This window comes from Giraffa tippelskirchi, chromosome 7 (genome assembly GCF_054371585.1).
Source record: "Giraffa tippelskirchi isolate mGirTip1 chromosome 7, T2T-mGirTip1v1.2.pri, whole genome shotgun sequence".
Taxonomy (NCBI): Eukaryota; Metazoa; Chordata; class Mammalia; order Artiodactyla; family Giraffidae; genus Giraffa; species Giraffa tippelskirchi.
Genome location: NC_137281.1, coordinates 14,115,884 through 14,126,092, shown reverse-complemented (window position 1 = coordinate 14,126,092; position 10,209 = coordinate 14,115,884). Strand labels below are relative to the sequence as shown.

General features: G+C 48.6%; 1 protein-coding gene across 3 annotated transcripts; it reads right to left on the bottom strand.

The window, feature by feature from the left end:
• Window positions 1–1,704: 1,704 nt before the first annotated feature.
• LGALS4 (galectin 4) lies at window positions 1,705–10,209 on the bottom strand. Of its 3 annotated transcripts, XM_081516506.1 has the most exons (11): window positions 10,165–10,209; window positions 9,773–9,861; window positions 7,874–8,078; window positions 5,515–5,651; window positions 5,106–5,141; window positions 4,281–4,313; window positions 3,562–3,568; window positions 2,761–2,790; window positions 2,383–2,471; window positions 2,021–2,186; window positions 1,705–1,939 (listed from the first exon to the last, which is right to left on the bottom strand). In XM_081516506.1, exons 1-11 carry the CDS (start codon window positions 10,207–10,209, stop codon window positions 1,793–1,795), a joined length of 984 nt encoding a protein of 327 aa, XP_081372632.1. In that variant the 3' UTR covers window positions 1,705–1,792. The 3 variants fall into 3 exon arrangements, with proteins under 3 accessions (XP_081372632.1, XP_081372631.1, XP_081372630.1); XM_081516505.1 differs by lacking the exons at window positions 4,281–4,313; window positions 5,106–5,141 and adding an exon at window positions 3,695–3,739 and having other exon boundaries at window positions 3,562–3,600; window positions 5,517–5,651; XM_081516504.1 differs by lacking the exons at window positions 4,281–4,313; window positions 5,106–5,141 and adding an exon at window positions 3,713–3,739 and having other exon boundaries at window positions 3,562–3,600; window positions 5,517–5,651.

Below are 10,209 nucleotides of genomic sequence, written 5' to 3'. Positions count from 1 at the left end.
AAAAGCTCCCCAGGAGATTGCAATATAGAACTGTTTGAGAACTAGACCAGGTGAATGAATGAGACAATAAACTGAATGAGCAACTGAGTGGGCATCGACAAATAACTGGATATGTGAACAAGCAAGTGAGTAAGTGAAAGAATAAGAAGGAATAAATGGATGCATGAAAGTATAAATAAATGAATTACTGAATCAACACAAAGGTGATGATAAAGGGATGTCTGAATAAATGGCAGATGGTTGGACATATGAAGAGATAAATGGGTGCATAGATAGTTGGGAATGGATCACGAAGAGATGAATGGATGACTGGATAGATATAAATGGAGAAATGACTGGATGACTGGATGGAGATGTGAATGGACAAATGGATGGATGGATGGATGTGCTGTAAGGCAGAAAATTGCATGGACAAATGAAGGAGTTAAGAGACGAATGGATGAATGAAATTTGGATGTAAGGATGGCTGAATGGATAGACATATGGACTAATAAACAAGTAAATAGATGCTTGAATAGATGGATGGGTGAAGGATTGGATGATGAGTGGATGAACAGATAGCTGACGGGATAAATGGAGAGGAAGAGTGACTGATGAGTGAATGAGTGGTTGGATATTTAGGTGGATGGATGAACATATGCTTGCATGGTTGTTTAGAAATATTGCTGGATGATGAGAGAGATAGGTGGAGAGATGAATGTATGGGTGGATGGATGAAGGGTTGGATGACAAGATGGCTGAACAGATGGATAAATGGATTAGTGAGTGGTGAGGTATTTGGATGTTGAACAGATTTATGGACTTTTGGTTAGATGGGTATAGTGGTGGATGGGACAACAGGTTATGTTGCCCTAATGGTCTGGGAGCAAGCGACAAGAATGAAGACAGAACACAAAATCTGGTGCAATGGGTCAAGGGAACTGCAGCCTCTATTGGACTGAAGGGCAGAGTCCACTCTGAGTCCAGCTTTTATTCCTAATTGCAGACTACAAGACTTTCTCAGATCTTATCTTTCTCAAGACACATGTTATGTTAATCACGTACTTCTAAACGTAATGAACTACACTGACATAGTCCAGATCTCCTTGTGTTTATCCCAGGCCGTTCCCTTCTGGGCTAGTCTCAGGAACAATTAACAAGTGCGTAGGCACCGTTCATGCCTGGTGCCAACCTGGTGTTCCAAGGTCCATGCTTTCATGATCCCAGTCATACTCCACTCTGGGTCTGGCCTTGGGGTTTGTAACAAGGTGATTATTCTTAAGAAAAACATGAAAGATAATCATTAACATAATTTCTTAATATATGCTGATTTTCCAGGTGCTATTTCTGTGAAATTTCTCAAAGCTGTAAATGTACATTATTAGGAATTCCCACTACAAGACTACACAGTGGTTGAGCACGTAGCCTTGGGAGCCAGACCACCTTGATGTGAATCTTGGTTCTGCCATTTATGGACTCTGTGACCTTAGGCAGTGAACTTCTTTTTTCTTTGCCTGTTTCCTCATCATTTACACATGGAAGATAGTAATAGTTCCTACCTACTGGCATTGTGAGGAGTGAATGGGTTGATACATTCAAAGGCCTAGATTTATTATGATGAGAAGATGGATGACCAGATGACTGGATGGCTGAATGGACAGGCCATGACTGAATCAAAAAGAAAGAGACAATGAGGGAAGTGAATGGAGTCACATACACTCATGAGACACCCTCAGACATTTTATTAGGGGTTTAGAAAGGATCCTACAGGATCTTCCTCTGTGTTCCCAAGGGTTATGGCCCCAGGAATAGATCAGATCTGGACATAGGACAAGGTGACATCACCGTGGATCTCCACCAAGTCCACCCTCTGGAAGGCTGAGAGGCGATGGGAGAAGTCGAAGAGGTGCTGGCCGTTGGCATATACCTTGAAGCGATCTGCGCCGCAACGAATGGACAGCTGCAGGGAGAAGGGCAGGCATGAGGCAAGGGCCAGGACAGATGCTTTGGAGGGAAGCAGGGAAAGAGACCCCAGACTCACATCAAAGAACTGTCCAGGGCCAAACGGGTTGTAGGGGACCTTCCTCTCCTCAGATCCCCAAGAGCCATTCAGAAAGCTGTTTCGAACCACCGTGCCCTCGGTCATGCGGGGGTTAATGTGCAGAGCCACATCTCCTGAGGATCCCACCTTGAAGTTGATGACAAAGCTAGGGGCAGAGAGGAAGGCAGGAGTAAGATGGGGGTATGGGAGAGGCGTTGGGGGAGCACCTTGCTCCCCAAGGAAGGAGGGAACTGGGGCCTGGACTCCTGGATCTCCAATGGAGGAGGGGGTTGAGGGCTCAGACTCCTAGGTCTGAGTGATGATGAGGACAGAGATTTTGCACCTCAATCTAGATTCTGTACCTCTTGGCTGTGGGGGGTATGTAGCCCTTGATAATGATGGTTCTTCGAGCTATGAGCCCCCCTTGCAGTCTCCCATTAAATGGCACGGGCTGTGGAAAGAAAACATGATACCCCAACATCTCTCATCCCCAGAAGCCAGAGGCAGGGACGAATTTTCAGAGAGGAGCATTCACTTATCCTGGGAAACAATCCAAACCTCCAACCCCCACTGACTCCGACCACCAATTCTACCCTCTCCCCACCCACCTCAGATCCCAAATGTGCTCTGCCCATTCTATTTCCAACCTTCTCAGGGCTCCCTATGGTTCAGGACCTCCCACTCCTGTTTTCCCACAAACTGCCCACCACAGAACCCTAAACTCCCGCCAGAGACCTTACCGGGTTGAAGGCTGGGGGTCCCTCCATGGTCTGTGAAGTGAGGAAGAGGGGATACTGTTCTGTAATATTCGACAAAAATTAGGGCACACCTATGGCATACAGGGGCCCTCCCTGATGGCTCAGAGGTAAAGAATCCACCTGCCAATGCAGGAGATGCGGGTTCAGTCCCTGAATTGGGAAGATCGCCTGGAGAAGGAAATGGCAGCCCACTCCAGTATTCTTTTTTTTTTTTTTTAGATAAGCAAAAAAACTTTTAATGAAAATTATTTCCAGTTTTTTAACCTATAATCACTTTTAATAGCTTGAGCTATATAGTTTTCATACATATACACATACATGCATATTTTCTATAAAATTAGAAGCATGCTTATATACTGCTTTTTATTTAAAACCATATAATAAGCAATTTTTACATAATATTACATAACTGAATATTTTTACAGTACACTTTTTAAAAAAAATAAATTTATTTATTTTAGTTGGGGGCTAATTACTTTACAATATTGTAGTAGTTTTTGCCATACATTGACATGAATCAGCCATGGGTTTACATGTGTTCCCCATCCTGAACCCCCCCCCACTCCAGTATTCTTGCCTGGGGAATTCCATGGACAGAGGAGCGTGGCGGACTACAGTTTATGGGGTCACAAATAGTCAGACACGACTGAGCAATTAAACAACAACAACTACTAGATGCAGGTATATCTCTAGGTGCTGGATTAATACAACTGGGGATCCAATCTGACCACCCTCCCACTCTTACCACCCAATACCCAAATGGCCATACACCATCCCACTTACAGGCAGGCTGCGTTGTTGTTGATAGTACTGTCCGGGACTCTACATGGATAGAAGGAAGACATGAATGGTGAGAGGCTGGGGGCCCCAGGCCTCCTCAGCCACTGAACCCCCACCTCGAGGGGAAGTCCATCACCCACCAGCAGATACTTACTGGGTACACCTGAGCAGGCATGGGCATCTGTGGGCACAGAGGAGAAGGAGGCAATGAGGGGGACCCCAAACTAGGGCCTGGAAGGTGTCAAGGATGCCTGCCCCAGGGCAGCCCACCACCACTGTCCATGGGAACTCTGGGAGTACCCAGATGGCTCATTCATGGCGAGGAACTCATCAAGTTTTAGGGATCTTCAGTGCACAGCGAACCTCACCCCACCCTTTAGGACAAAGCTGATAAATTCTATTCTTGGACCTGCCCTGTTCTGGCTTCCTGCTGTCCCAGGACCCTCATCCACTCCTCTCCTCCCTCCTCAATGCAGGAGCCCCTCGATAAAGTGAGCACCCTCAGAACACCTCCCAAGCCCACACAATATACTCTGCTCACCTCATCGCCAACCACGATTTGCCCCTCACTCTACGTGACCACCCTGGGGCAACCAGGGGTGCTTTTACCAGCCAAGTTCCTGCCTCTCCCCTGCCTGTCTCAGGCTTTTCCAGTCTGTGTGGGACTCTGTTTCTCAGTCTCTGGCTCTCCCCGTCTCTGTTTCTCTCTCACTCGCCCTCACCTTCTCAACTGTGGCTGCTCATGCCCGGGAAACCTTTTCTCCCATCTAGACAATTTTTCTTCACCCTTTCTCTCTGTTTCTAATGAACTCCTTTCTGCCTTGACTTCCGTGTTAAGCCAGCTATTCTGAAGGTCCTTTTAAAAATAGCTTCATTTTTTTCCCCTCCTGCCTATATTGTGCATTTGGTGGGATCTTAGTTCCCCAACCAGGGATTGAACCCAAGTGCTCAGCAGTGGAAGAACAGAGTCGTAATCCCTGGACCACCAGGGAATTCCCATATTGTTTTTTTTTTTTTTTTTAAGATACATTGATGAGGGAATTCCTTCATTTTTGGCAGTGAGGCCAAAAATAAATAAATAAAAATTAAAAAAAAAAATACATTGATGGAGCACAAGAGTAAAATGAGGTTACCATAGGCCCTAGGTTACCTTAAGGATGAAGATACTGGGGAGGCAGAGGAGCGAGTGATTTGATCTGTGCCTCCGCCGATTACAAGCTCCAAGACCTTTGGCAAGTTACTTAAGCTCTCCGTGCCTCAGTTCCCACATCTGTAGAATGGGGCCGATGATCATCAGAGAGTACTTTCCCCTGGGAGGGGCTGGGGGACTCACAGGTTGGGAAGGGGAGAGCCCTCAGCTGAAAGACATGCCAGGGGTACCGGGTTTGAGCTGCTCCGAGTTGTGCTGCTGTGGGGGTTCTAGTGCCTGTGTTTTGGTGGCCAGTCATTCACTGTGGACTTGGGAGTGTGTGTCATGATCACTGGGTCTGTGCTTTCTGACTCAGCTCACAAACCTATTTCTTCTCCAGAAAGGCCTTCCTTAAGACCCTGCAGGGAATTCCCTGATGGTCCAGAGGTTGGGACTCTGCACTTTCACTATCAAGGGCCAGGGTTCAATCCCTGGTCAGAGAACAAGGATCTTGTAAGCCAAGTGGCACAGCCTAAAGATAAGTAAAAATAAATAAAACAAAATGATGGTGTAGAAAATGGTGCAAATTCCTTAGAAAAAGAAATACTCTCCAAATCTCCTGTATACGCCCCCCCCCCCCCCACTGACCACCTGTGGCTCCACCAACTGGTTAAACAGCCATCTTCCTAGTAGATTGTCTTGGTTGCCGCTGGGCCCATGGAATCACCCAGCAGTGGGTCTGACACAGAGGAAGTGCCCAGAAAATAGGTAAACATGGGCATGAATTAAGGAAGGAAACAAGCAGACAGGAGAGAGAGACACCACACACCTGGTTTGAGGGGGGCTGGCCTCCGATGAAGTTAATTGATTGAAGCATCAGGTCGCCATCCACATGCAGGTGGGTGACCATCTGCAGTGGGATCCGGTGCTTAAACTCATGGAAGGGAGTCCCATTCACCACCACCTGGAGGGCAGGGGTAAGGTCAGAGTCGGCACCCATGACCTTGGGAAGGTAGAAACAGGAAGCAGGCAATAGGGAGCTTTTTGACATGGGGTCAAAAGTCTTGAGGGTGAGCTGACCCAATCTCAGAGTCAGGAATCTTAAGTCCACTGGTCAAAGGTCAAACTGAGGTCAAAAGTCAGCTCACAGATTGGTGGGTGGATAAGCATGGAGAATTCAGACTGACAGTGCAGACTGGGAGAGAATTGAATCAGAGTCCTAGTTTTGGCACCAAATGATTGGATTTGAGGTCTAGCCCTAACGTGTCTTGGCTGTGTGACCTCAAGTAAGTCACTAGCTCCTCTGAGCCTTTGTTTTTCCCATCTGTAAAATGAGATCTCTCTCTGGGATTGTTGGGAAGGCCTGTCAAAGGCACTGTGGAAAATCTCGTGCAGAGACTTGCACGGTTAGCACATCTCGGAGTACTTTGAGCCAGCAAGGTTCTATTTATAGAGCTAAGCTCCCCAGGACCGAGAGCTTCCTACATTCCAAACACTTGACCCACTGACATCAACATGGTGCCTGGCCTGACAGCTCCTGGAGGCAGGACCAGGCATTGTCTCTGTTGTTCAGGAAAGCAGAGGCCCCAGGTGGTAGGGAGACCAGTTCAAAGTCACACGCTGGGGAATGGCAAAGTTCAGACTTGAACTGGTGTCAGTGTCTGAACTCAAGCAGTGATGTTAACCTCTGGTGATGAGGTTAGAAATCTGGTACCCATAAGAGGGCAGATAAAATCCAGGTAGGTTTCCCCCCGGGGAGACTCCCCTCACAGGCCAGGCGGGGATGGATGTTCACCAGCTCCACCACATGTCATTTATGGGGAGCCAGAGGCAGGGGATGGAGAGAACTCAGCGGGTAGACACAGGGAGCACTAGGCAGCCATCAAAAGGGCCAGACCAAGTGAGACATGGGGAGCCTCTCTCTCTCTCTCTCACATGCACACACACACGACCAGTGAGGAAAGTAGAGGGGAATACATGGGTACACAGGTACATACACACTTAAAAAAACAAGTCGCAGAAACAGATCAGATCACAGAATCAGGATAAAGGCCACCCCTGGGGCTGAGGAGACTAGGAGGGTTCTGTTTCTCCATCTAGGAGCTGGTTACACAGTGTGTTCTCTTTGTGAACAACAAGTAAGTTGTGTACGCAGTTTTCTGTACCTGGGTCACACTTTAATAAATACTTTAAAAAAATTCCCATAATAGTAATCAATCACAACATGTGGGCCTTTTTTGGAAGCTGATTCAAACAAAATGTAGACAACATCAAACATTATGAGATGATGGGATCACTGGGTGTGATCCTAAGGAAGAACTGAACATTTTTTTAGGTCTGATAGTGGCAGCCTGCTTGTGTTTTTAAAAACAAAAATATTTATGAATGAAATTATATGATATCTAGGATTTGCTGTTAAATAATAAGGGAGGGGAAGTGGCAGGTAGAGATGGGAGCAGACGGACCTGGAGTTGACAGCTATCAGCCCTGGCCCAGGAGAGGAGGGTTTCCCAGAATTTGGTGCTTCCTTTTGTGTGTGTTTGGGCTTCCCTAGTGGCTCAGAAGGTAAAGAGTCTGCCTGCAATGTGGGAAACCTGGGTTCAACCCCTGGGTCAGGAAGATCTCCTGTGGAGAAGAGCAACCCACTCCAGTATTCTTGCCTGGGGAATTTCAGGGACAGAGCAGCCTGCCAGGCTGCAGTCCATGGGGTGGAAAAGAGTTGGATACGACTGAAGCGACTAACACAAATCTGGATCTCGAACATAGAGGGGCAAGATGATAAACGTGAAACATGTCAGAAGGCTCTCCACGGTGGAGGAATGGGAATAAGAAAAACAGATGAGAGAATTTTTATTTAAAAAATTTTTAATGAAAAAAATTAAAAGAAAAAGAGAGAACTGTTTAACAGGCAGGAAAGGAGGAAAAGAAAAGAAAAAAGGGAGGAGGGAGGGGGAAGGGAGAGAGGGAAAATGAAGAAAGAAACGGAGAGTGGGAGGGAGTAGTGGAAGAAAGGCAAGCAGGCAGACAAGAAGGAAGGAAGGGAAGGAGGGAGGAGCGGGGAGGGGAGGCCCCGCCCCCAGGGAGGGAGGGGCGGGTGGGGGAGGCCCCGCGGGGTGGGGGGGGCGGGGTGGGGGGGCGGGGGTGGGGAGACCCCGCCCGGGGAGGCCCCGCCCCCACGGCTCTGACCTTGAAGTGCTCCGTCTGGACCATGAACACCAGCTCGAAGGCCGCGCCCTTGCGGAAGGGCATGCTCATTTTCCTCTCCTCGTTGCCCCACGAGCCGTTCTGCTTCGAGTTCAAGACCACCTTATCCCAGCCATCAAAGCGGGGATTGAAGTGGAAGGCAACGTCTGCCCCTTGGCCCTGCCCCACCTCGAAGTTCACGAAGAACCTGGCGGGACACGGAGGGCTAGAGCCTGGCCCTCCTGGCCCTGCCCCTGGCCCTGCCCCTGGCCGCACTCCAAGGGGCAGTTTCCCACCGCTACCCCTTTGCTCACTCCTGTCCTTATGAGAAACCCTTCCCCCACCCAGTTTCAAATAGGACCGCCCCTGCCTTTGCCCCGGCAAACTTGAATCTATAAGTTCAAGTCTCTCTATTCCCTTCCCCAGTTCCTGAAGTCCATTTCCCACATGCTGCCAGTGGGACTCTCAGTTCAGTTCAGTCGCTCAGTCCTGTCCGACTCTTTGCGACCGCATGGACTGCTGCATGCCAGGCTTCCCTGTCCATCACCAACTCCTGGAGCTTGCTCAAACTCATGTCCATAGAGTCAGTGATGCCATCCAACCATCTCATTCTCTGTCGTCTGGAAGACCCAAATCCGAGCACTTTCTACAGCTCCCTTCACATCAGCATCCCACAAATTACTGCAAGGGGGCAGGCACACACCTGCCTCAGGACCTTTGCACTGGCTGTTCTCTCTGCCTGGAATGCTCATCCCTCAGATACACCCCAGAATCCCTCCCTCATCTCCTTCAGGTCTTTGCTGAAAAGTCCCCTTCCCTGGCCACCTTATTTAATGGGACAATGCCACATCCTCTCCCCCACATCTGTTCCCCATCTCTCTTCTCTCCTTATTTGTCTCCATAACATTTATCACCATTTGCCAAATTGTATATTTGATTTAAATTTATTTTTTATCCATCTCCTTTACTAGGATGTCAGCTCCAGGGATCTTTGTCTTGTTGACTGCTCTGTTCCCAGCGCCTAGGCACAGAGTGGGCGCTCAGTGGATGTATAAAAAAATGAACAAAGAAACAACGATCCTATTTTAAAGCCGTAAAAAAATCTAAGGACTTCTCTGATGGCCCAGTGGTTGGGACTCTGCCTGCCCGTGAAGGGGACACAGGTTCAATCCCTGGTCTGGGAAGATTCCACATGTGCCAGGGCAACTAAGCTCGTGAGCAGCAACTACTGAGCCCATGTGTCACAACTGTTGAAGCCCGAGCTCTAGAGTCTGTGTTTCACATCAAGCTAAGCCACCACAATAAGAAGCCTGCACACTGCCACTAGAGAGTAGTCCCCACTCGCTGCAACTAGAGAAAAGCCTGCATACAGCAATGAAGACCGAGTGCAGCCACAAGTAAATAATAAAATAACATTTTTTAAAAAGCTAAGTTATTGTAGCACTTACTATACTACTTTACACGTTTTACACATTGAATCCTCAAAACTCATTTTATAGATGAGAAAGTAAAGCACACAGAGCTTTCCCAGACACACTGTTGGTGACAGATTTGGGATGTGAACTCAGGTGGACCAGTTCTGAGCCCGTGATCGTAATTCATGCTATCATACCCATCAATTCCAATCCAGTGTCCCAAGTTTGGGGCCACCTGTCATGGTGAGTCTCCCTGACACCTCCCAGCCCCCAGGGTCCCCCTCCTGATCTGATCACCAAGCCCTGGACTCCTCAGACCAGGGCTGGTCTTTGGCCATCCGATGCAGTGACATAGAGTCCTCTTCTCAGCCAAGGTGGAGGAAGGGAAATAGGCCTCTTGCATTTGGGCTGGAAGCCCCCTGTTTGTAGTCACCCCCTCCCCTCCCTCCTTCCTCCTTTGCTCGCTTGGCACAGGGGAGGGTCTTACCTCTTCATGTGCTCGCTAGCCACTCCTTGGATGTAAATGGACATTCCAACTCTGAGACCTCCTGGGATGGGGTTGTGGTAGGGCAGCGTCTGCAGATGGGGTTGGGTGAGGGGCCTCAAAGGCCATCTGCCTACTGCGGCCCTTGCCACTTATTCAGAAGCCCGTTCAGCCCCACTCCATTAAGCAAAGGGAGAGGAAACCAAAGTGGGAGGGATCAGTGAGATGAAGAGAGCGGAGTTAGAGATGGAAGCAAATAGCCTGAGAGTCAGAGTGGGAGTAAGTCAGGCTCCAGGGTCAGTATTGGGTAAATCAGACCTAAGGGTCACAGATGGGTGCCTCTGAGGCTCAGGAGGGGGATAAATCGGTGCCTGGAGGTCAGGGTGGAGTCTTACTGGGTTGTAGGTGGGCTGGTAGCCTGGTGCAGGGACAAAGGCCAT